This window comes from Mytilus galloprovincialis, chromosome 9 (assembly GCF_965363235.1).
Source record: "Mytilus galloprovincialis chromosome 9, xbMytGall1.hap1.1, whole genome shotgun sequence".
Taxonomy (NCBI): Eukaryota; Metazoa; Mollusca; class Bivalvia; order Mytilida; family Mytilidae; genus Mytilus; species Mytilus galloprovincialis.
Genome location: NC_134846.1, coordinates 5,284,663 through 5,312,513, shown reverse-complemented (window position 1 = coordinate 5,312,513; position 27,851 = coordinate 5,284,663). Strand labels below are relative to the sequence as shown.

The following is a 27,851-nucleotide window of genomic DNA, read 5'->3' as shown; positions in this document are numbered from 1 at the left end:
CTTCAAGATACAATTACAAGACAAAAACAACAAAAAAAAACCCAAATTTCTGTGAGATCACAAATGAAGCCATTTGCGTACATTTGATCTTGCATGATATGAGATTTATTTTCATCCAGTTTAAATCATAATTTCACAGACAATAACAATAAAACAGCTTTTCACAATTTTCTATATACATTTTCAAAATTGTGGAATCTATATGCTATAGTTAAAAAAAATAAAAAAATGTATAAATCAATAAAGAAAGTAAAAAAGAAAATATTTATGGTGTCTTTACATAAAACGAACTATACATATACATCTGTTCATTTGTTCCTGGTCTCTGCCAGAATCTCCTTTAATTCATAATTACTGCCATTTATATATCTTCTATAAAATAAAATAAATTATCTTACACATATCAGTTCAAAGGATTGAAAGAAGAATGATTTATGATTTATGAAGCTTAAAAGCCGTATGAATTTAAATGAAGAATATACATCTCCATTGTTCATTAGGGAATGTGGGCATTTCTAAATCCTACGTGGTCAACCAAGATGACCAGGCAACCGTATTGCTCGTTTACATCATTTTGCATTGATTACATTGTATGTGTCTGATTCCGGTCTGTTTGGTGTCACTGTGTCATTTAATGTGTTGTAAACATCACTTGTTGCACCATGATCATACAGGTCATCATCGTCTTTTATTGTCTGTTTTCCAGTCCCTGTAAACACGTGATATTCATCATCCCCCGTTATATCATATATTGATGAATCTTGAGGTTTCATCTCAATCATTTTGTCTGAGTCTCCCAAATGATTATAGATTCCTTCTTCTGTAACGTTTACTAATTTTGTATTTTCTTCTGGAATGGTATTCTCGACTACTAACTTCCTACTTTCTTCTGGAACTGTATTCTTGATTGGTTCTGAGTAAGTGTCAGGTTCTCCCTGATTAAAGGCTGTATCCACATGCTTGTTGTTGGATTTTTTTCTGTAAGAAACAAAAAGCAGTTTAACATAAAACTGTTCCAATCAGAAACCATATGTTGCTTCAAGAACAAATCCAGGATCTCTTACCCAACGACAAAAGAAAAAAAGATATACAACTCTAAAACCAATATTTTCAATAGCAAAACAGAGAATAATATAAATATACTTTGTTTCGTCGGAGTTCGTTTTTGTTTTTGTTTTTACTTTTCAATTCCTATTTCATTTTCCATTGAATATTACAAGAAACAACAACATTAACAAAGATTGAAAATAAAACGCTTTAAATGCAATGGTTATTGTTTCAGATGGCATTAACCTTATTTAGCACAATGTTTTTTGAATTTCTGGTTTTTGATTCTCTAAAACTTCGTGTTTATTTTGGTGTTTCGACCGTTTTGATTTGGTCATCGATGATGAGTCTTGTGCAGATAAAATGCACGTCTAGCGTACACAATTTTCTTGTATCTTTAACTGAAACAGATGATAGAGGACACGCAATGCACGAATTATGTAAGTTATACATGTGAATTTATCATCATTTTGATAATACATCTATGATCTCGTAACGATTGAAATCATTGGTGAAGTATAATGTATTAATTCATACCTTCTCTGAATGATGAACACAATTATTACGACAATGACAAGTGCTACAAATCCTCCAACGCTCCCGGCTATAATTGGAACTAAAAGAAAAAAGTTTAACATTTTTTTTAAATGTCAAAACAAAAAAGACACATTTTACTTGACACATGATTTAAATCAAGGATATGGAAAGAATACTTGTCAAAAGACTGGACCATTTTATGAACATTTTATGTTTAGTATATTTCATTTTGATTTTACACCTATTCATTTCATTTGTTTGAAATATTTTGTTGATGATTCTTTTTAGTTAATTAGTAGAAATATTACATCCTAACTTTCACGTTACTGTTATATTAAATTGATATTCAAAGTTAAAGTAATGATGTGAATAATAAATAAAAAAAAATTGAAAAAACATAATTTGATGTTTTTTCTATTTTATTTATGTCTTTTATGGCAATTTCTATTGAAAAACAGGTGTAAAATAAAATTAAAAAAAAATGACCGATGGAAAACAGTTATAGTACACTGTTCACGTAAGCACTATTGCTATCTATGGAGTTTGTGCTAATTATTTGAGAAAACAAACAACCACTGACTAAGTTTCTACAGAAATAAAATAAATGATATTCATCAATTTTGGAAAATAATAGAATCTTGAATGCAAATTGTCGCTTTTTTATATACAGAAAATGTGCACTTTGCACATCATTGAATATGAAAAAAATACAATCAGCCACTGTTCTCCAAATTGCAACTTTCAAAATATCTCATATACTTTTTGAATATTTAGAGGTGTTTTACAATTGTACACGTATTTCTCTAATCCTTTCTCAACAAAGTCGCATGCGTACAACGATACATAATTAAAGCCTTACTGAAATCTGGTTTATTCTCATCTGAATCAGACTCTGCGTTTAATGGGCCCCTTAGAGTTGTACGACCTAAAAATATAATGTAAATCCGTTAAGCCTTTGTTATCAAAATAGGTCATTTTACACTGATATATTTTAGTCCTTTTACCTAAAACTCGTTAACTCATCAAAAACTCTACTAAAAAAGCTTTCCCATATATCTATAATAGTTCTGTAATATAACCTTTTTCTGATATTGCTTTGCAAACACAAAGTTTGATCTAAAAAGACGTTATTATTATATTATGAAAAAATATAAACATATTTGTCGATTACTCTACTTTCTTCACATTAAAACACATTTAGTATATATCTGTAGAACTTATCGAGTCAACTGAGACATGCGCTTCTTATGTTTGGGAATTTGAAAGCAATTTGATTTTCTTTTTCTGGCAAATATTACGATTTCAGAAAAAAATCTTTCTAGTCATGCGATTTAGTAAATTCTTTATATACATATCAAAGTGGTCTTTGAAACTCATTACTGATAAAATATTTGGGTGATAGCTCGAGCGTATTTGAAAATAAGGTACTCTCAATAGTCACAGAAAAAGCGTCAAAATCATGCTTAGATGTAATAAAATTTCATCATATTATGTTTTGATTTATTGAAAATCTTCAGGTAAAGATTTATCACAGAGTATGAAAGAAGAACAAAAGTAAAAAAATAAATAAAATAAAGCACAATAAAGTTGAAACTTTACCGATTTCTTTTGTGTTTTCCACATCTAAATCAGACTTTGTGTTAATTGAACTTCCATAAGTTGTACGACCTTAATGTATAACAAATTATAAAAGTCATTGCTATCAAGTGATGTCATGAAATTCATATTGACTTACTTAAAGTCTGTTTACCTATATCGGTCTTTTAACATTTTAAAATATAAAAGGTGTCTACTATAGTATACCAATGTCATGCAGCTGAGACAGAAAAAAAAATAATTATCGCATCGTTTAATATATATAAGAATATGTCATATAAATACGTGTTGCTTTACAAACATACAAATTTGTTCAAGTCTAAAAAAGATAACAAGACGTTCTAGCTACGAAAAAAAGTAAACATATCACACCCTATGTATTTAAGACTCTTAAGATGTCAATATAAAGTTACATATGAGACTGTGCAAGTATTGATATTAATATTATCATAAATACATCAAAATTAATTGTACACATTATAGTCAAATGATTACGTTGTTTTACCATTAAGAAACGTAATATAGATAAAATAATGATGTTTCAAATTTCAAACATCAATTTGCACATGTAACTGATTTATGCGATTTATTGATACATGCAAAAACATGCGTACAGGTGTAGTTAAGTATGGACACATGTATTGGTTCAATGTATTTCTGACCATTATTATCACTAAAAAACTCATTTCATAATACTTGACTATATTAAGAATATTTAACCTTAAACACATTTGTGTCGGTTATACCTGAAACAGATTATTCTAGAAACATATGTCGTGTCATGTTTGTTGCATATCGGAATGGCAGATTATTTTTATCATCCGACCTCTAACTTGATATTAAACAAAACCTGATTATTTCTTCTGCGTTTACTTAATAGTGTCGTCGTTCGTTTTCGCAAATTCTTTTCTTTTTATCCGTCTAACTCGTGATTTGTATTGCCATTCCTACGGTATCTTCTCTCTTTCCCTTTTATGACACGTGAACTCCCCAAATACCCCCACATAGTATTTGATAATATCCCACGTTAAACAGGGATGAGATTTATTTAATGAAGTTGTATTCTACAATTGTGTGATTCCCCTGTTTAGAGGATGAGTGTCTCAAAGACAAAAACAATGACCGTATCTAAAAAGAATTCAAACGCAAGACTCACAGAAAAAGCCTCAAGCTCATGCATATACGTAATCAAATTTAATCGTTTCAAGTTTAATATTTAGAGACACTTTAGTTAGAAAAATCGTAACAGAGTATGAAATAAAAATAAAAGTAACAATAAGGCGCAACAAAATTAAAACTTTACCAGATATATTTGTGTTTTCCTCGTCTAAGTCGGACTTTGTGTTTTTAGAACTCCCATAAGTTGTACGACCTTAATCAATATATTACAAATTAGGTGAGTCTTTGCTTCCTAGTAATGACTAGTAAGCTTTAGTTTGTTCATCTAAATCGAAATTTGAAATTTTTAGAATAAAACGGTCTGTCTCCTGTGTAGTTTACCAATGCAATGCAGTTTGGAACAAAACTAAGAAGATGGACAGATTTGTTATCTTATAAAAAAATCTATAGGCACAACTATATCAAATATCTGTATTAGTTAGTAAAAAGATAAAAACTATATTGGAAAGTTCTGTATTCTGTCTAAACATATTTGTTTTGACAAAAATCAAACACAACACAACACTTAATTTCAGTTGTAGGCGCTATTTGATGTCAGAATAAAGATATCAGATTGTGCAATAATTGATATAATAAACATTGTTGTAAAATAAATCAAGATTAAATCATCACAATACTGTGATTTGTTTTCCCTGGTGTAAATGAAAATTAATCAAGTAGACATAGAATAATTCTATCGAAAATGTCAAACCAAAATGTGTACAAAAAGAATGAAAATTGACGAAAAAACAGTTTGATTGTCTTGTTTTTGCTAATACTTCGTCACCAAAAGTAGATAATTAATTAGCAGCAAGAGTGTGCAATCAAAAATCACCAAATTAATAATTTGATGTTGATTATGCGTTATGGATTTTGAATAAATGAAAAAATGTGCATAATAGGTTTTAGTTTAGTTTTTCAATATATTACGGAAAGTTATTATCCGATAAAAACCTCATGCCTTAAATATTTTTTGGTTTCAAAACATTGATGTATAATATTCGTGAATCAATGTATTTCAGAATCATGTGTCGTGTAGGCCATACGGATATCGGTATCAACCGATTTTTAATCATATCTAAATATCTTAATTGATGTTCAGTAGCTATTGTTTGTTGATATGGTTCATGATGTTCATGATGTTGGTTTTTTGAATGGTTTTACACTAATGGTCTTTTATAGCATATGGCTCGATGTGAGCCAAGACTCCGTATTGAAGACAGTACTTTGACCTATAATGGTTTACTGTTACAAATTGTGACTTGGATGGAGGGTTGTCTCATTTGCACTCATACCACATTTGTTTTTATATCAACATATATTCAAGCTCAACTATATCATTTTGTTAGTAATTAGTTAATATTGTTGACTTTAGGTCGTTCGGTTTTTTATGATGTTTTCTGTTTTCCTTTAGACTCGTCTTTTTATTAACACCTCGGGAATTTCTTACTCCTCTTTGACCCATAAACCCTAAAAAATGTTAACACCCATCCAAAGTTTAATTAAATCCTCTTTAACACAGAAGACAATACTTGTATTAATTGAAGCATACTCTCAGGTAGTAATCAAAAAGTGTTTCCTATTTCACCTGTTTAAATTTAGCTTTTTAAAAAGATTTGCGCTTAAAAGGCACGTATTATATAAACAGGCACAGGCAAATAGACAGACAGAGAGATGGACACAGTAATTCTGATATTCCTTCAACACTTTGCATATATACTAACTATTCAATTCAGCAAGTTATTGTTTTATATGAAAAAAGTATCGTTTTCGAAATGTTGCTAATTTTTGAAAAGAAGACAATACCCTTGGAAACATATCCATAATGAAAAAGCGAGATGTGGTATGCTACAATTTTTTGTCCTTTTTAGTTCTTATTTGGTATTGTTTCATTGCAAATCACACCACATCTTGCTTTTATATAAAACCTACGGACAACAAAATCAAAATATCTATTGATACAAAAGCATACTGATATACAATTAACCCCGGAACATATTGCATACATAGACATACGCTTTTGTACAAAAAGTTAATCTTGAGGAATGTCAGTCGATAAATAAATAGAACATTGCTTCCAATTTTAATTTTGCAAATCGCTTCCTATTCGAAAAAATATTTGACGCAATGATCCCAAAAAAAAAAAACAGCAAAAATTCGATCTTAAACAAAACCCATTGAACAACAAAATATTCTAAAAAGTTTGTACTTTGATACTGACATTATAAATAACAAACCTTTCTTTAATTGTCCATTTATAATTAAATTAAAATATGTTTGATAGACTAAGTCTTGCTGTATTTTAATCCATACGAAACTTACCTGTTGAAATAGTCGATGGTTTAATAGTAGCTTCAGTGCTTCCTTGCTCGTTAGATGTATCTGTGTGAAAATTATATAAAAAAAAAAAATTAAGAAAAAGACGGCAACAGTGATCATAGTTCAAAAACAATTTGTTATCAAATGGCCTTCCTTTTATCAAACTAAAATATTGGCTAACGGAATTCCATTTATTATGTTACATATCATTTCTGATAGCTCAATGAGTTACTATAGAACATATTTTACATTTATTTACCATACAATCTACATAAGTAAGTTTGCACAAACAAATACACAAGACGCGCATGACTTGTCGGTATGCAAATCATTGCGACTGATGATTGAATGTAGAATTAGCACATGCTATTAAAAACCCTGTGAAAATTATTATACAACCTTTGCTACTTCGATATTATGAATGTCCCATACCATGTGTGTGAAAAAGGTAAAAGTAAAAAAGGCAATTAATTCAATTAGTTTCTATATTTTGTTTTACATGATTCGATTACAGTTACCTTCAAAATAAGACGCATGAAAAATTGCCTGTTTAACGATGTAAATAAATGAAACCTTTAAGTTTGCAGTTTGTAATTTCAGCTGTTTTTGCTTTAGCCACGCCTCTTTTTTGAGATATATAATATTCATAGATATTTTTTATGTTTAAATACTTGTTTCTTCATACGTTTCTTCTCATAGAGACATATCTTGGGAATGGTACCATTATTAAAACATATTTTTACGCTGAAAATTGAATTCTAAAGTAGGAACAAAGTGAAGATAGGGTAGTTCGGAAGTTTAGTCTAAGTTTAAACTCTAACGAGTTCGGGTATATAAATGCTAAAAATATGCCTCACAGCCATATGATAACCTGTTTATCGCTATTTTATCTATGACGACGAGGTTTTTTCTAGCGATATTTTTTTCATATCACTCTACTGTGCTGAGAATGGAAATACTCAGTCAGTATGATCCAAGGATAATTTTAATTCATTGTGAAAGAGGGATTGTTTTTGAAATGGTGTTGTCTATATTTACAGAAATGCAAAAATGCGAAAAGGGAATATACAGAATTTCACAGAGATTTTAATGAAATTAACTCAGATATGAAGTTTAATAAATATTTCATCTAGATTGAGAGAATCCTGGAACTGATTATGAGGACTCGGTATAGTTTGCTTACCCTCCCGGAGCACCTGATTTCACTGATTATGAGGACTCGGCATAGTTTGCTTACCCTCCCGGAGCACCTGATTTCACTCCCGGTTTTTAGTGGAGTTCGTGTTGTTTCTTAATTATTATTTATAACTGTTGATGTAAATGTCCTTTGGTTTTATGAGTCTTTGTTTACTCCTTGGTTTTGATTGTTATTGTCTTGTCAAAGCTCTGAATGGAAAGTTAATTCGTATTATATGCATATTTGTAATTTGAATTGTTTAGAAGTGCTTATATTTATTTAAACTCATAGATCCTTCCTGAATAATGTTTGTTTGGATTTTTTATGTCCTGTTTAAAGCCCATGGCCAATAATGAGCCTTTATGTGTAATACCACCAAATCATGGTACGTCACATCCAGTTGTATACGAAAATAGGTCGAAAAAAATATTTCCTAGAATTTGACAGTTGTAGGTAATTAATCTTACATTTTATAGCAGTACAACATTTCTGTGTCATAAACATATGTCTTGGATATTTCAACGCACCATTATTTTTTTTTATTTAGAGTTTCTATAGAATATTTTATAAACTTGAGGTTTCATGGTTACTAAAGCTTGTAAACAGGTTAAATTTGATTGGTTATAACTTCCTGTGATGGATATTTTCTTATATGCAATGAAATGTTATGTGATTTTTTTTCTATAGTACTGGACAGGATTAAACTTTACTCATGCCAAGTATTACTTTATTTGAAACAAAGGTAAATTCTTCACATTTTTTAAAAGTGCAAATTTAACAAAGACTAATAGGGGAAATCAATGGTGGTATTACACCTAAATTTGCCTTTTTGTGACTTCGGCTTAACAATACAGGCACGAAATGCAAAATAACTTCACTTAAACTAACAACAGTGTGTTCTATCCTAAAGATACCATATTGCTAGAAACTGCAGAATAATTTAGGAAATTTGAGGCCCCAGTGGAAAAAAATAGAGAAAAATGCCTACTTTCGGGCATAAAGCAGACAATTGAACCTGTGATGTTATGGTTTTATTATTTCAAAGGTCTTTTGTATAGAAAACAATAACTGTGATTGGAAGTTAAGCAAAAATAAGATAATAGCAGACAGTTCTTTTAAACTTTTAGTGGACTCATACATGAGACTGATAACATACATACAACTTTTTCAAATATGGCTGTGTTATGTTTAATTAAAGGATAGAGATGAAACTGTTACATGTATCTAATATTAGCGGTCTTATCTTGACTGTAACGTATACAACCGTTATAATACGGAATGAATGTATACAATAATAATATGAATACTCACAACATAAAGAATATAGTTCATTGTCACAGTTTTCAGTTTCAAGTGTTACCTCAGATCCATCAATAACTAGCATTAGACATAATGCATTTTCTGGTAAAGAAACTAAAAATATAATGGTTGACTTAATCATTTATATCCGTTGTCTTTTTTCACATAATTAGTTGATAAAGGTATTAAGATATATACATGTTGTGAAAATAGTAAACTGATGCATTACCAATCAAATAATCGAGCAGTAATAATTATATCACGTTTTCGTGTTTTTTGAAAAGTATATTCATTTTTGAAAAATACATTAATTTTCTAACGAAGTCTAAAGAATTACTAATCCTGGTATGTCTCTTAGTTGTGCTCTCCAGATAAATATCAGGAGATATCGATGATAGTATGATTGCCAATAAGACAACTATCAATTTTTTTTAAAAGAAGTAGATGCAACTATTTATAGGCAATCATACGGCTTTCAACAATGAGAAAAATCCAAACCATAATGTCGGTTATAACACACGTATAACAAGCCCCGACATGTGAAATATTAAAATAATTCAATTTAGAAATCAGAGGCCTAAATTAAAACCACACAATTATCGTTGGTTCATGTCTGCCGTATTTGTTTTTTCGTTAATTGTTTCCTATTTTTATTTATAAATTAGGCCATACGTTTTCCCAAAAGAATTATCTCGTATTATTCATGTCAGAGTATTTTATAGCCTACTTTAATTTGTATTGATGAAGGTCGTACGGTTGCCTATAATTACTGTTATTTCTTTATTCACACGTTGGTGGATATTAATCTCGTTGGTAATCGTACCCCATCTCCTAAATGTTAAATTGTTGGTGCCTAACTCACTTACCTTGGACATTTGTGTTACAGGAGAAGAAGAATTTGTACAATCTCACAATTAAAAAACCACAACTAAAAGGTATGAAAAATGTACTGAAACATGTTTAATGGTACAAAGCAGAATACTTTGGCTATAAGTGATCATTCATTTTAAAGATATGCTACAGAAGATACCAAGTGAACATTACAATTAAAAATTGTAAGAGAAACTGACAATAGTAGAAAGTAGAAAAGGAATTCAAGTGCGCCCGATTAGCATCATGTATCCTTGTGTAACAACTTAGCTGCGTATTCTATCTTTAATGACATCATTGTTTATACTTAAAATTTCCACAAATGTTCATTTTCAATTTTATTGTAGCTTTTCGGTTAAACATGAAATATTCAATGCACATACCATTCCCCCATATAATTCTTTCTGTGACGTGAGTTCCAACCCAATTTTGTGTTCCTGGACACCAATGTTCAATGCTACTTGTCAGAATCAACCCTTTATTATGACAGTTGTGTCTAGCGTCGTACCAAGATGCAGCTTCACTATTACAGTCTTCGTAGTATCTTTTACCTTGTAATTAATGGGAATATACATTATTCATGACATAATTGATATACAATATTCAGAGTTTGGAAAAATAGGCAACATTAACATATAAACTTGATAAGCTTATATGATCATCTATTTATTATTAATTATCTATTAATGATCCGCATAGTTATAGATTTGGCGTTCCCCTTACTTGTTCAATACCTGCCTTTGTCTTTTCTCTTGATATTACCTACATAACTTATAAAGTGACTTTGAAGTAGACTTATCATTTGAATAAGTATTGCAAAAGTATCCCCTCAGTTGCAATGCAATTGGGGTAATTTGTTTTCAATACAACTTTTTATAACAACAAATAAAGTACTTGTTTGTTTGCATGTACATACATTGTGGTTTATGATATATTGCATAGGATAAAAACTTCACATGTAAAAGAATTTTACTTGTAAAAGCAGCACAAGAAATAAAAAAGAACAGTAGATTATGTTCAAAATAAACTGTCCCGATAGATTTAAAATCTTAGTTTAAACACTTTTTGAATCTTCTTACTGAAAATTCCCATTCAAAATGACTAATTAAATACACATTCGTATAAAAAAACTAAATTCTGGTCTGATGCCACTCTCACTTTTGTTTAGATGTTTCAGGATTACAGAAATATTTGCATTCACAAAAACAAGAAGATAAGGTTTCAGTCTCTCTGGCATTATGTGTGTCCCTCAAAATATTTATCTGAGCATTGCATTCGAAATTGCTTTCAATAACCTACTTACCAGAGGAAAGCCCCATAGAGTCAAGGAAAGACCATTAGAATATTCCGTTTTGAATTACTTCCAAGTCGAATGGTTATATTAATTTTTTTTATTTGTATATTTGTGTTTTCCCTGGCACTTATTTTTTTACGTTGAAGTACACTCTTTTTTATTTATATTTTTTACATTGTCAGGTTCAATTTCAAAGTTGTCCTTTTAAGCAGAAACGAATGCCTGAGTTATCAAAGTTTCAAACATGCCATGTTGGATGTTATGCACACTCTTATTGTTTATAATTTGAAAAAGGCATACTCTCCCCAATAGACTCGTCATCAAATTTTTGATTTTATCATTTGTTTAGAGACTTTTCGTTTTTGAGTTCGTTTTTTTTGTTATTCTACTTTTTTCCCATACTACTGAGATTATATATATATCAAAAAGAAGATGTGGTATGATTGCCAATGAGACAACTATCCACAAAAGACCAAAATGAAACAGACATTAACAACTATGGGTCACCGTATATATATGTTTACTTTTCTTTGCTACCCATGTTCAACATTGTTGTTAATTTGTTAAGACTTGTATAATTTCGAAATCTAAATTGTGTCTCTTTTGTATTCTTTTGTTCTCTGTTAACACATTCTTCTGTCAGTTTTTGCTTTAATTATTATTTAATTATTATTATTTACAAGTATTTACAAAAAAATGAACAGTATATGTATGGTGAGTCCTCTTAAGCGCCAGTAATGGATTTACACTCTTTGTTGATCTTTATTTAAACGCGTATATTTTAGAAGTTAGACTACTGATTCACACACTCCGATTTAAAACGTATGTAAATTATAAATGGAAATGGGAATTGTGTCAAAGTGACAACAAACCGACCAAAAAGCAGATAACAGTCGAAGGCCACCAATGGATCTTAAATGCAGCGAGAAAATCTCGCACCCAGAGGCGTGCTTCAGCTAGCCTCTAAACAAATTATATACTCGTTCAGTGATAATGGACGTCATACTAAACTCCAAAATATATAAATAAAAAATAAAATAAAAATCATACAAGACCAGAGGCTCCGGACTTGGGACAGGCAGCTGGGTTAAGCTGGGGTTACACATTCAAGATTTTTACTGCCGTCCTTGACAGGACCATTCCCGATTAAAATTTGTCAAAAGTCTGATAATTCCAAGAGAATTTATCCCGATAATCCCGTTCTCAATCGGCTTCTTATCCAATTTGTATATTTCGCCTGGTAAAATTCGACCTAATCTGTCACGATTGCGTTCTGATTGTACCGAATATAATCCGACAGATATCAGACAGTAACCAGACAGTTAACCAACGCTAACGGAAGTTATCCGTTGGAAAACTGTCGATCGGAAAACTCGGGATGACCAGGTACTGTCGGAACGTAATCCTATCACGGTCCGCTCTATCGCATTGCAAACGGCTTTGTCTGGTCTCAGTCGAAGTGTATTCTATAATTGTCGGGACTCTGACGTGTATTAATAACGGAAGTGTTCCGGACCGGTTTCGGCAAAAACCGTTCGCAATCGACAAGATCTGGATGCAATCTGGACTCAATCGGCAGAAAAACAGCATTGAAAAATTTCTCCAGATCATTCCCATTCCACAGGACAGCGTCCAGAATACACAGAACATTGTTAGGATTTTGATCCGATACAGCAGAATCTATCACGACATAGGCATGATTGTAATCCGACTAGACAAAGTAGGCTGAGTTTCCCCGAATGTTACGGGACGCACCTAACTGTCGAGGTGCTTCGCCAAACTATTCAGACCCTTCCCGACCCGTAGGAATCTGTTACAAACTTAAACGACTGCGTTCAGACAATGATTGGATATTCTATATAATTGAGGATAGTAATCCGACCTTTTTACTTTTTGTGTCGTACCGCTGTCTGATCTCTAACGGGAGCAATATTCGGCAAAGTGTGAACCCTGTATTAAACGTGTTCTCACCCCACCCCTATACCTCTAGTCAATGTAGAAAAACAAACACACTACACTACGCACAGTAAAACTCAGTTTAAAAGAAGTCTAAGTTCGATGTCAGAATAGGTAACAAAAGAAACTAAACAAAATAACACTGATATATACATTAACAAAAGACTATTAGAAGTTACTGACATGCAAGCTCCAGACCTCAATTCAACTGATAAAAAGATTATGTCTTCATCCTATGAATATCAAACACAATCCCTCCCGTAAGGGGTTCAGTATCATACCATCATACATTATATGAGAAGAACATAACCCGTATCATGCCAATAACTGGTTTAAGAATAAATATTTCCGATGAATAGACCCTATAACATAATCAATATTAAAGCCAACATATGCAATCTTGAATGACATGACAACGGCATCGTAACTATATCCCTTCTAAATGAGTCTGTTTAAAGGTTTTGTTAGCTTTTGGGGGTGAATGTCGACATTTTTGTGTTTTGTCAAGAATATTACCACATTACTTAGTAGTATAGCTTTGAATATTCCATATTAGATCACTAATGTTAGCTTCGTATCGAACCATTTGCGTTTTATTGAAAGAAAAATAATTGAAAAGTAAAGTATGTACTCTTTGCAGACCTGTCCCGTTTGTAACGTTTGAAATAAATAAATACTTAATTAGTTAATAGTTTTCTGTTTCTTCATTCCTTATTCGATAGTTGATACCGTCAAAATGTGAAAAAAATAGTCTTATATATTCTTGGGTTATTTATCATATGTTAGATAAACTTTTACGTTTTGGAGTATTCAAAACTCCTTACAAAGTCATTGTTCAACTACTTAACTATCTATTCTATTGTCTAATACAATTGGTACAATAAAATCATGGTAATAAATTGTTCAAACAAGGCCTTTGCAAATAGAAGAATAGAATACTTTTGGTGCGTCAAAAAATCGTTGGAAGCACTTGATAAATTGCATGCTTATTTTAGTGATTTTTAATCTGTTCAAAGTTTTAATTTTTCAACCCTATACACCACTTTGCCTCATAATCTTCTTAACAAAAAATCACACACCCCATTACATGGGCATTTAAAAAGTTAGAATGCAAATATATATGTCTTTAAGTAACAACAAACAAAAGAATTATGTCAATTGGACCTGCTTTGAAACTATAACCGTCCTTAAGTTTTTAACAGATAATATTTTGTCTGCTTTGGAGATTACGTATATTGTCAAGTTATCGGAATTCTAATGGGAACTATCTGTGCACAATGTATGACTTAAATCATCAAAGACCCATCGAAAAAATATCTGATTCAAATACTTTTAAACATGTGGATGATATATTGGCTCTCAATAATGACGACTTCAGTATGAAAAAAGAAAATGGAAATGGGGAATGTATCAGTAACAACAACCTGACCAAAGAGCCGATAACAGACGAATACAACCAATGGGTCCTGAGTGTGTACTCTTAATAGATTTATCCTCCCGAACTGACTTTAAATAAAGTTATTACTAACAATGAACAATGCCGTTTTCTGGATCCTGATATCTATATATTTAACGGAAATCTTAATACAAAAACGTATGATAAAAAAAGGATGTATTATATGGAAAACTTATATCTACCTAAAACATAATTGGTTGAGTTGTGTTTCTGAATAAACATTCAGTCAAGTCACTCAATATTCTAAAAGATAGAAAACAACCTGAAACACAATCAGACATTACCAAAATCCAAAGAAAGTTCATTGATCTTTATTTAAATCCATTGAACACAGTGAAGCATCAAATATATTCTTATACAGTTCAAAAGTCACAAAATGTTCCATAATACAAATACGTCATACGTTTTTCAACACAAATTCGTTTCTCAATGCTTATACAATTTAAAAATTAGACATATTTCTATCAGTGAATTTGTCAAGTTATTGGCGTCATATTTATTCGGAACTCTCTAATAATCACTGTACATGAATGGTGAATCGACAAACATTGTTTACGAAAATAGACATTGCAAAGAGTTTTTTTTTATCTCTCATTATGTCTATCAAATGATACTATATCTTAGAATATGTATTCCCTTTAATGATTGATTGTGCCCTTTGAACTTAAGGACGCTTAACTATGGCAACAGAATACGCATGCTCAAAAATCCTTTCTGTGATTAGACAAAATGCTGTCATGGTGGGTGATTTGGTTGTGTTTAAAAAAACGTCTCGTTAATTATATCGTGATGAAAAGCAAGTGAAAAACTATAAATATTTGAACTAGATCTTACAAAGATTTATATTTTTATTAAATTAATTGTTTCTCCAATAGCTCTTTGCATCCGTGACAGCTGTTTATTCGGGACAATTATATAATTTTTAATGTAAACTTTGTTGTATGAACGTACATGACTTGAAGAACGCACCTACCCATGTGAGATTTCCGCGGGGTTTTGGTGAATGTAAACAGAAAGATACGAAGACCGAGAATACTGAACACCAACAGAGAAAACGTTATTTAAATGGTATCTTTGTGCTTCTGAAGGTTATCGAAATGATAGTTTTAAACATATACTCAAATTTAAATACGTCGGATATCTTTTTTAAAGATAGTTCTTGTTTTCAATTCGCTCGTGTTTGAAACAACGTACTTGATTTTAACAAAAGAAATCTCTGTATTACTGACAACAAATTTTGCCAGGGTTTGTGATAACACAAGCAAATCAAAACATTTACTTAATTTTATCATCGGTACAAGAATATCATTCGTAATTATAAACCAACATGCAGACATATTGTACGTTCAGGTATTTTATTTTCAATTTTATGGCAATATTCTAAAGCACAGAAATGTCGACATTCACCCAAAAGGCTTACAAAATCTGCAAACAGACATATGCAGAAGAAATATAGTTACTATACTGTTGTCAGTTCATTACGAATGACATATTTTGATATTCATATTGATTCACTCATAGGGTCTTTGCATCGGAAATAAACACATTTGTTCTAAAACCAGTTGTTGGCATGATATGGATTATGCTCCTCTCATATATTTTATGATGGTTTGATACTAAACTTCTAACGGGAGGGATTGTGCTTGGTTTTCTTATGATGAAGAATAATCTTGCAATCGGTTTAATTGAAGTAAGCAGCTTGCATGTCAGTAACTGCTATTAGTCCTTTGTTTATTTAGGTTTCATTGTCATTTGTCATAGTTGTTTTTGTTACCGTTTCTGATATCGGACTCAGATTCTTTTAAACTGAGTTTTACTATACGTATAACTGTGTTTTTTTATTCTTCATTAACAAGAGGTATAGGGTTGAGATATCACAAAATATGTTTAACCCCGCTGCATGTTTTAACCTGTCCCAAGTCAGGAGCCCCTGACATTTTTTAGTCTTGTTTGTTTTGTAATTTAAGTTCATTTATATATTTTATGGAGTTAAGTATGTTTTTCCATATTCACTGAACTAGTACTAATATTTATTTAGGTACCAGCCACAATAAGATGTTTACGATGAGTACATATACCATGAACAACGTATCACACATTTTATATTTTCTGATTCAGATTGCGCGATCATTTTGAATGTAAATTCCAAGAAGTTATATTGCTACATACACACTTTCCATAGGTAGTATTGAATCAAATGTTACATCAGTGTGAAATAAACAAAGATATTTATATTCAAAACAGTATTCCTCTCTATTGTTAATGAGGACATTGTATGGCTTTATCCCTGTGATTCCAGCGTCACAGACGATTCTGTTGTAGATTAATCGTGGATCTGACATAATAACTATGATCTGATATCATTGCAACATACTTGTTTTGTTATACCCTTTACATACATATGACAAACTGGCACCGCATCTTGTATACTTATATCGATGTCGTGTGTCTGTATTATTCAGAACAGCTGATGCACAAGTATTCCCTAGCTGCATTCCAGGACTTATTTTTCCTGTAAAATTCAAAACGTAAACATATTTTGAACAGCTCATACTAATTTAACCTTTACGTCGACTTAAGGTATCACAATATAAAGATTTTGTATCCCCAATCATACATCTTATAAACTGATGTAATTCCACTTATCTTTCTTTAAATTTTATAAATGAGGTATCAAAAGAAAGAAGAAGGATTAATCTTTCAAATTATGACAATTTCATTATGACATAATTATTACATAATTAATTGTTATGTAATTAGTTGCCATATTGTGATGTCCATACCTTAATGAATTTAGCTTCTTTGTTATTCATAGCATCCCAAAATATTTTATAGATTCTTGCGCAACACAGTTTGACCTCCAAAAACGTGTCTCAGATTTTTCCTATTGTATTTCATTCTCGCGTAAATCTTCAATGACGTTTGCAACATCAATTCATAAGAGAATACTTAATTCAATTGGATATAAAATTTGTTCTATTGATGTTTTTGGAAGTCAGAGACACGATTTTGGAGGTCAAGCTGTGTTGTACAAGAATATACAAAATATTTTGGGATGATATGAAGAACAAAGACGCTAAATTCATTCAAGTGTGGACATCACAATATAGCAACTAATTACATAATAATTAATTATGTAATAATTATGTCATAATGAAATTGTCACAATTTGAAAGATTAATCTTTTTTCTTTCCTTTGGTACCTCATTTATAAAATATAAAGAGGAATGAAATGAATTACATCAGTCTAAAGTTGTCTGATTCGGAGTGAAAAAATCTTTGTATTGTGCTACTTTAACAATGAATCATTGAGAAACTAAACAAAAAAAAAAAAAGAACACGCCAATATTCGTTGCTAGGTTTTGGACATGTGTTCCAATGATTAATAAAATACGACATCTCCAACTTCTAAACCTACAACACAATAATCATGCTGAAGGTTTATTTATATATTATTATTGTTTTTAATCTACACTGACATGAAAAAAAGGTACAAATATTTTTGACGTAAACTGGCACTTTTTTGCACTGAAAACCGTATATTCAAAAATATATGTATATAAATAAATATATATTTATCTAACCTCATATACATTACTAGGAATATAATTGGTTAAAAACAACCACGTTGTGACCGTTTATATTTCATGTAGTGTTAGTAGGCGTGGTTTATGTGATGATGGAAGATTGAAATAAATTCACGAAACACACAAAAAGTTAACAAGTTGTTATTATTTGTTTTTGAATAGACCAATGGTAGTAGTTGTTTCTAAATATTGAAGAATTTTGCAAATAGACCACTATGCTAAATACCTATGTTTAGATAGTCGGTTAGACAAATTTGTTACAGAGTGTGATAATTATTTTTGTAACTAAATATATATGCTATCATACTTTAAACATAAAGATTATTTTGAAATATAGCAGCTTCTGAATGCTTACGGAGTACTATTTCATATGCACTGTAAAGTTCTTTTCCGACGTCTGACGAAACCCCCCCGCATAGATCTTCATCGCTCCCTTGACAATGTATCGTGCAAGTATTAGTTCTTTCTTCTGAATAACTGCTAAATGTACTTGTGAATAATTTTTTAGGAATACAAAGGCATTCGGTACCCTGAAATAAACATAAAACTTATTGTACAAATTACCAAAGACTGATGTTAAATTAAATTCTGAAAACGAATAATTCCAATAAGATGAAGGATGACAAACAAGGAAGACACCTTACGATGTCTTTTAAAAATAATGAAGGCAAACAACGGAAAAGTAATCAAAAGTAAATATAAAAACCTACTACTTTAATTTTGTACTTTGAAATAATTAATTTTCTGAGGGCATATGACATTCGTCCGAGTCAGTATATTTAAATAGTAGGTGACCGCCTGTTCCATCACCATCATCTTTAAGATGTTACATAACATTGTTATGATGAACTGACATTAGTGCTTTATTTGATCGTAAAATTGAAATAACAATACACGACTATGGTTTTCATTCAAACGACCAAAAAAAACCTTTCTAACCTTGATAGAATTATAGATACTCTTTACATGTCCTAGAATATTTTACCATTTAATTTATTTAAAATGTTTCTTTTTTTAATTTTTTTTTCCAACCATTCTTTGATAGATCCATTGTGTCCCTCAAATGGTACATGTTTAATTGAATAATCAGGCCGCTTTCCTGCTTCACAGTACACATGCTATAAGCACCTGGTAAATCTGAGAAAAATATGTGTACTACAAGTCTGAAATATGATAGTTCTCAATTAATGTACATGAATGTACAATCCAGTTGTATAGTAAAGCTTTATATATGATGTTAAGGGCGTTATGCTCGTGCGTGTTCACCTTATGAGAACTTCATATACAGGTGTTCTTACGCAGAAACTGCTTCAACATAATTCTTTGAAGGAAAGATTAAAAATGACCTCCATAAATTTTATGGACACCACATGATTTGATTAATCTATACGATGTGTCTGTGTCTAAACTAATAATCGACGTTTTTACCACATCTTAGATGGTGCTTCGCCATATACACCGTATGGTCTGCTACATGTAAGTACCGAACGTGAACTATTCCCGAATAAGACTGTTTTGCTAACTTTAAAGTTGGAATCTGCATTTTCTATTTGACGTGTCTCAGTGTTGTTTTACAACAAACATTTATGCATTTAGTTTTGTTGTTGCTATTGTTATTCTGGTTGGATATTTTATTTGGATACATCGTTTGTTGATTGCATTATATTTTAATTTCTTTATGTATGTATAAGCTATTTTGTTTATATGATTTTAGTTTAAAGCAACTTTATGCAGAGGTTTGTTTTGTTTCTAAACATTTTTGATTTAAAAAAAATTCGACATGGTTAGAAAACACAAATAATTATACTATTACAAACACAATTCTTTGAACTTTATTTTCATTGTTAGAATAGACCTAAAATACACAGCTACTTTTATATAGGTATTATTTCTGTACCAAAAATATGTAGTACTGGAAATCTACTTTTAACATTCAGTACTATTTTGTTACTTCAATAGTATTTTAATATTTAGGTAACTGTATTTTACAGTACTTGATTTGTACTTGAAATTTATTTTTGGTTGCACTGTAAAATTTTCAGCATTTTAAAAGTTGGTCTTTTTCAAATCTCATCAAGTTATGATGTTCAAACATAAAATACTGTGATCATTGTTAGTAATATTGTTGTACCAATATTTTAAGTACATATCAAGTACTGAAAAATTCAAGTACTTCAATATTACAATAATTCTCAAGTAAAGAGTTAGTACTAAATGTTTAAAGTAAATTTCATGTACTACATATTTTAAGTACTGAAAAAGTACCAATGCAAAAGTAGTATAATTTATATTATATTTTTTCAGGAATTTACCTGTGATAAAATTAACGTCACAAAAGTACGTAATATGTTCTGGTGTTGATACAATCGTGAGACGGACAGTTTATAATTATATTGTGGTTTCATGTTTTTTGTCGTAAATTCATAGAAAGTGTACGTTGTTATTCATGTATTTATGAAGATACCAGTCTTGTATGAATTCATAAAAAGTTTAAAAGAAATGACTGCTAACATTTGATGTTTACACAACTTCCAAACACACTTATTGTTTTCTATACAAAATACTTTTACAATACAATAAAATCATAACATTTACAAGTTAGATAATATGTTTGATGTTCCTGGGGTTAGGCATTTGTTCCGTTATTTTGCCCCTGCGGCCTCACATTTCCTTAACTATTTTTCTTTTTGTAGCAATATGGAATATTTAGAACAAAAATAAGAAAAAGAACACACTTTTGTAAGAACTATTGAGTTATTTATGTTTTTCTAACTTGTATTTCTTTATTCCGCAGCCACAAAAAATCACATTCAGTTGTTACGGCTTACTTTTGGGATATACAGAAGACAAAAACACCACACACACACTATTCAGAAATACAAGGACTTCTCAACAATTTAAATAACAAATATGCATACATTATGATTTTTTTTAAATTCAGGGCTTTAAGTAAACTATGCATACTGTAAACTGTGAATTTATACTGAGTCATCATAGATAAGGCCCAGGATTTTCCCAATCTTTCGGAAATATTTATGAAACTTCATATTTTAGCTAATTTCTTTAACCTATACACCAGATTTTGTGAAATTCTGTATGTCTCAAATAAAATGAGCTTTTGAACATGTTAAACTCTTATATGAAAAGAAACAAAAAGGGCTGTAATGGGGCAAAATTCACCAAGCATCGTAGAAAGAAACAAAGAAGTCCAAACACTCGACACAAATTCATAAACCTCACCTCTTAGTACATCCCTAAAGCTGCTAACGTCAATAATCTTGCGGAAAACGGACTTAAGCGTGTTCAAATGAATTGCACATAATATCACACACTTGCGTATTAAACAATCGCACTTAAGCGTGGGGCATCGCACTTTAGTGTGATCATTGCGTTCTATCGTCCCTATCGTACTTTAGAGTCCTACATATCTCAGTCAAGAAATTTCGAATGTCCAAGCTATGTTAACGCCACGAACTGCTGGTAATAATTGAATACGTTTTCATCGCGACAGATTGATAATATAAGACAAATCTATGTGGCGTGTGCAGAGTGTAGTCCCATCTATGCATCAAATCAACTGTTACGGAGTTACCCACCATATTGAATTGATAGGATCAACAAATGTTCGTCTAGAACAACGTTATCGAAAATAATACAACACCTAAATGAAAATTCCGCTTTCGTGGGATTTTATCCAAACCGAAACTGTAAAATTACGTATTTGTATGTATGAATTGATGGTTTGCAACGATGTTTATGTGCCAAAACCATTCATAAAATTTTTCGAAATTTAGTTTTATTTCAAATGTATACATTTTTTAACGTATAAACTGAAACGTGCAAAAAGTATTAGGTCATAATGGTGGCGTATTTTTCGTTTGAAATTTATGAAAACGAAATTTCAATGTTCATGCTTGTGCTGTAGAGTAATCTGCCAATGAAATGAAATACAACAAATGTAAAAACTTACCTTTAATACCTTTTTAGGTGTCCTTTGTAATTGAGTACATTTAATATTCTTTTCGGAATCAATTTGAAAAAGCATTTAATTCAGACAAGCCAAATATTATTCCAAATACCACGGATTTTTATGAACAATTAATTCATAGATCTTATCAACCAAGTTCGTATTTGAAAATTTCTTTTTATAAATATCAGATTCATGTCTGGCGACTGTTGCGATTTAGAAACTCTTGGGTTGACCGCGCACCATGGACAAAGGGGTTGTCAGAATGAAAAAGATTACCCCTCCTAGAAAATACCGAGCTGCCACTGGCCACACATCTATATATTTACCGGCATTGCACAGTATAGGAGTAAGCGTACAGACGTCATTCCAGCACTAAGACACCTAAATCAGGATTTTTTTGTATGTTTGTGATTTCTGTGGTTGAAAAAGGTCCAGTCAACACCTCTCGTCTCTTTTCATCAAACAACGTCGCCGCAAATCATTGAATAATATCGACCAGCAGGCTATACAACGACTAGTGTAAAATCACTAAAACAGGAAAACCAACGGTCTTATTTATGTAAAAAAAAACCAACTAAAAACGAGAAACAACATAGAACCACATAAACAAACGAAAAACACTCAACATCAGGTTTCTGACTGAGAACAGGTGCACTACGCTAAATATAAATACAATAATAACCAGTGACGTGAATGACAAGGCGTATCAAAATTTAGTTACCTGTAAGAACGTAAACCCAATGCCATTGACACCTTATACCTTTCGCACGTGTTTTTTTATTGTTGCTATGAATTAGAATCGTTATACCAGTATTGTTGGGGAACATGTTGAAGAATTACCGCCATCAATTTCAATTTGTCGATCGCAAATATCCGTTGTACAGTCTCTGCTACTCGTCGCCAGTTTTAGGACTTTATGATAATAATGAACTATGACTGAGGTAAATTACATAACAAATTCCATGTACATGAGAAGTGCCAATGTTAATACAACTGTATACCAAATATCATTGACTAATTACAGGTAGTTCACTTTTAACAAACATAAACACAAACACTACCTTGTAAACTATGTAAAAGTTTCAAAGTCGATTAACCATGAAGAGGGGTTGGGCTATATAATCTCCATGAAAACGATACTTAGTCAATAGACCATGACTTAGGGCATGTAAGGGGCTGGACCAAATAATCTATATGAAAATGCCAATGTTTAAACAACTGGATACCAAATATAATTGACCATAATTAGACCTAACTACAAACTCATACATTGTTGATTCCGCCGCCGACGCCGGAAGAAAGCATATTTATGACTAGCTTTTTGGACCTCCCCAAGGCGAGACAGAAATGACTGAAACATTAAAAATTCAACCAAGTTACAACGAGTAGTGGTTTTGCATACTTTTATGCTTCAATAGTACAAAATTGATGCAATAATACATTAAAAAATTTCTTATTCCCAATGTTGTATTGTGGGACTTTCATGACTCATGTGAGTAAACTGGAAAAACCTACCATTAGAAAAATGTATCCAACAGAAGTCGACGGACAAGCCATAGCGCATTCAAAAGCTGAATTATTTTGCAATGAAAATTTACCACGGTGAAATTTATCCCTTTGGCTTGCCTTTAAACTGAAACATCCTGGAATACAAGAAATCCATTTTACATCTACAATTTGGATGCAATTATAATAAATTCAGATATGAATAACTGTCAAATCAATATGAAAATGAAATAAAACTTATATTAAACTGGGTGTATTTGACTCGCTTTCCTAGGTTTACGTCATCTGAAATTCTTAAACATAAAAATTTGAACGACAAAGATTTATTGTATTTTAGAAGGTATATGACCAAAAAAGGGTCTTAAAATCATAGGCAAATCATCTAAGGCCGTGTTCACACCAAACGCCAAATAGAGTAAACATGTCTACAATTAGTTTAAATTTACACTTGTTTCTGAATCCAGAGTTTTCATATACATTATATTGTTAAATATTGAAAAAAAATATATTTGATTGCTAACATCGAAAAAAAAAATAAATAAAAACGTTCGCGCGAGAATTTTTTTTCTTTAGTTGGTACTCTTTCTCCACAAAGTATTTCTCAAAAGGAGAGGGTAATACTTTTTTTTATATTACTAAGCGTACTTAAACGGATCTCAGATACTAGATAATCAAACAATTTATCTCACACTTTTTTTAGTAATGCATTTATGAGTGAATCGTTGTTTGAGTAAACAAATAAATGTATTAAGTTTATACAAATATTTCTGTAAAGAATTTTATTATTAATTATTATAAATATTAATTTTATTCACAAATCGTTTCTACTTTAAATATACGTGGTAAAATTAATGTTCTAAATTCCTAGATTTGTGTACACCTGGCACAGGGAGGGGGTATATGCTTTAAAAAATAAATAAATTCTAAGTGTATTTTAATGGATCTGAGTTTCTAGACAAACAATGCTTTTACCTCACACTTTATTTACTAATGCATTTGAGTGAATCGTTGTTTGAGTAAAGACCAGTGGCAAATATTTCGGTGTTCGTCTAGTCGATTCGGGAAGACCTTTTCAAATTAATTATGTGTTCGGAAATGATGATGATTTGAGTCTTGATAAGGGGTTAATAAAGCTACGTAAAGGTTTTTTTCTAACAAATGAATATATCAAGTTAAGACAAATATTTCTGTACAGAGCTTTATTAATAGTAGTGATAATTGTCTATGTATTCAAAATCGTTTGTTCCTTTAACATACATGGTAAAACTAATGTTCTGAATGCCTAGTGTTGTGTACTCTCAACCTACACAAGACCTACATTGACTAACGACTGCAGTATACAAAACATGATTTAAACTACATGTAAACATTAAGTTTTATCAATGGAACGTAATTTTGTTTACTAGTAGTTTACGTGTGAGTTACACTAACACAATACCGAGTTCAGGTCAATGATTTTGCCATTTGATTGAGGACTTTCTTTTTTGAATCTTCCTCGGAATGCAGTATTTTTCATGTTTTTGTGATATGATTTTTTTGTATCGTACGCTTATATTTCAGACATAAACGTCTTGTGAGCAGTTATATCGTAACATTCGTTTTTTTGTACTATCAGTCTCCACGGAAACCTTCCTCCACCAAGTACATGCTTAAAAATTGGTTTACCATGAATGATACTTGAGTTAGGTTTTTCTTCTTTTTATGAATTTTTGAAACTATGGTAAACATAAGGTTGAATCTTCGTAAGATGCCATTGACCTTAAAAGTCTTGAATTAGTCTTTCTATGCTCTTGTGGATTCTATCACTTAAACAATTATTTATTTTGTTTAGGAAAATTAATGGTTCTGAGCACATCAAGGCTATTTCAGAAATATGTATTATAAGCACAGTAATTAGTTCTTATTACTTTTATAGCATCTCTGCTGTTTGACTATCAACCCCTTAGGATTTCATCCGATCAATAGTTAGCGATGAAATGTAAGGGGATACCTGTTGGTTTCCAAATTACAGTTGATACCAAAATGTAGAATTAAGCTAGAAAATCATCCTTAGACTGTCGGAAACGAGGGTATTTTATTTTCAAGTTTTATTTTATTTTCAAGTTACACTTGTTGTCCAAATATAACTTCCCCCAAACAAGGTTTTCAATGTCCTATGTAGGCCATTTTTTGATTGACTTATACAATTGAAACACATATGATGTAAACGAAAAATTGATCATGCGTTTGGGGAAGGATGAATTTTAAGTATGATTCAATCAATAATGAACATGTGTTATACGCTCTGAATATAGACCGAACATGATCCATTATGCTAAATGCATGGTATAGAGGTAGCATAATTATTTCTGAACGCGTTCCATCAATCAGTACATGTAAAAAGTTTCATATTTGACAAGGAACGTTGACTGAAACCAATTGTATAACTGGACGATCTTATTACAATTTTTGAATTGATTTTATTAATACAACACAACAAACAACTTGAAGTAAATACCTTTGTTGACAATAACAGGTGATCTCAGTACATATCCATAGATCCAATACTGTTCCCTCCCTAGATTTGACTTATTAATGATTTTATCAGCAACAGCAGAAGCATTACATGTTTCAGGCTGACAGTCATTTAATAGTTGCTTCCAAAGGGTTTGATCTTTACAGAAAACAAAAGCATCTTTCCATTTCGACACATGACCAGTATCTACTAGTTTTATTTGTTCTAAAAATAAATCGTGACATATTCTAAATCTTTAGCACTCATCTTGAAAATAACTACAATTTGTATAGTAGTACATACTAATAAACATAATTTGTTACATTATATATTATTAAACAATGTCACTCAATAGACCACATTTAAGTGTATCATAAAAGATGTATTCATATATTCCAGTGTACTTGTCTAAACCGTACAGTCTTTATTGACAGGTGTTAGCTTCTTAAACAAATACTTCTTAACATGGTTATGAGGATTAATATCTTTTGACACCATATTGTATTTTTATGATCTCATGCAATTAACAGCGACACTAAACTGGTTAAATTCTGAACGATCTAGCCTTATCTTTTTTTTTCTGACTAGACGTAATTCTTGTTTCGTTCTTCCACTGTAGAACAAATTTTACTTGACTAGATGAAAATATATGGTCTCCTAAACTTTTGACTCAACGGAAATAATGACGAACCATTGTCAAACGACAATAAAATATAGCCCTTTTTTAGTTTGTAAACATGCAAACTACATGCAATGTGTTTTTTAAAGGCAGAGGTTTTGAATAATCCACACGAAGGCTTCAATATCTAGGTCAAATTAGTCAATTGTGTATTATAACACATTGTTATCATTGTTTATGTATAAGTAACATCTTGTGTGCATCTTTGAAGAGTTTGAAAGTGTTTTGAGTTTATGGAAAATATCACGGTCTATTTCTGAAATTTATTCTTACATACTTTTGATTTTTTAACCCTGTATGCTAACATTGCCTATGTAAAATTTTAAATTGTTTGTACGTACATTGAACGACAAATATATGTAACGTATAAAATTTTCTGATGTCAGACACGCAAATCAATGAATGTGTTTGTAGATAGATGTTTTTGTGTTCTGTTAAATTGTTCCTTTTAAAATATCAAATGCATGCCGATTTCACAAAAATCATGTTTCTGAAGTTGTCGATGCGTAAACATGTAAAAACAAAGTTATTGGATTTCGAGCAGGGATATGTTTGCAAAGCGAAAGAAGCATGTCATATTAGAATGATAAACACAATGAAACACTTACACAAAACAGGTGCCTGTCAGTTGCGGGTAATCCTTATAATATAGCTTTGTTGGATCATTGTCCCTTTAAAGGGATTCATATGTGTAAATCGACAAATAGACATGTTCACCATAAGCCGATACCGAAACCGAATCCGAAACCGATACCAAAAACAAAAATAGTAGGGAATGGTAAATGTTTATAATGTTAATTAGTTCAACCTTTTTATTCCATTATATTGTTTGAAATTTGAATACAAAAGACAGAGTATTTCTTCAAACTTCCTGACTTATGTGACGTAGTTTAAGTCTTTTTGTAT

General features: G+C 31.0%; 1 protein-coding gene across 3 annotated transcripts; it reads right to left on the bottom strand.

Annotated features, from left to right (window-relative positions):
- Positions 1–68: 68 nt before the first annotated feature.
- On the bottom strand, positions 69–26,487 carry LOC143044296 (uncharacterized). Of its 3 annotated transcripts, XM_076216232.1 has the most exons (11): positions 26,270–26,487; positions 23,782–23,909; positions 18,652–18,826; positions 17,084–17,221; positions 10,387–10,554; positions 9,146–9,247; positions 6,661–6,720; positions 3,184–3,252; positions 2,444–2,509; positions 1,585–1,663; positions 69–978 (listed from the first exon to the last, which is right to left on the bottom strand). In XM_076216232.1, the coding sequence occupies exons 2-11, from the start codon at positions 23,821–23,823 to the stop codon at positions 570–572; spliced, it is 1,308 nt and encodes a 435-aa protein (XP_076072347.1). In that variant the 5' UTR covers positions 23,824–23,909; positions 26,270–26,487; the 3' UTR covers positions 69–569. The 3 variants fall into 3 exon arrangements, with proteins under 3 accessions (XP_076072347.1, XP_076072349.1, XP_076072350.1); XM_076216234.1 differs by lacking the exon at positions 2,444–2,509; XM_076216235.1 differs by lacking the exon at positions 3,184–3,252.
- Between the last annotated feature and the right edge of the window lie 1,364 nt (positions 26,488–27,851).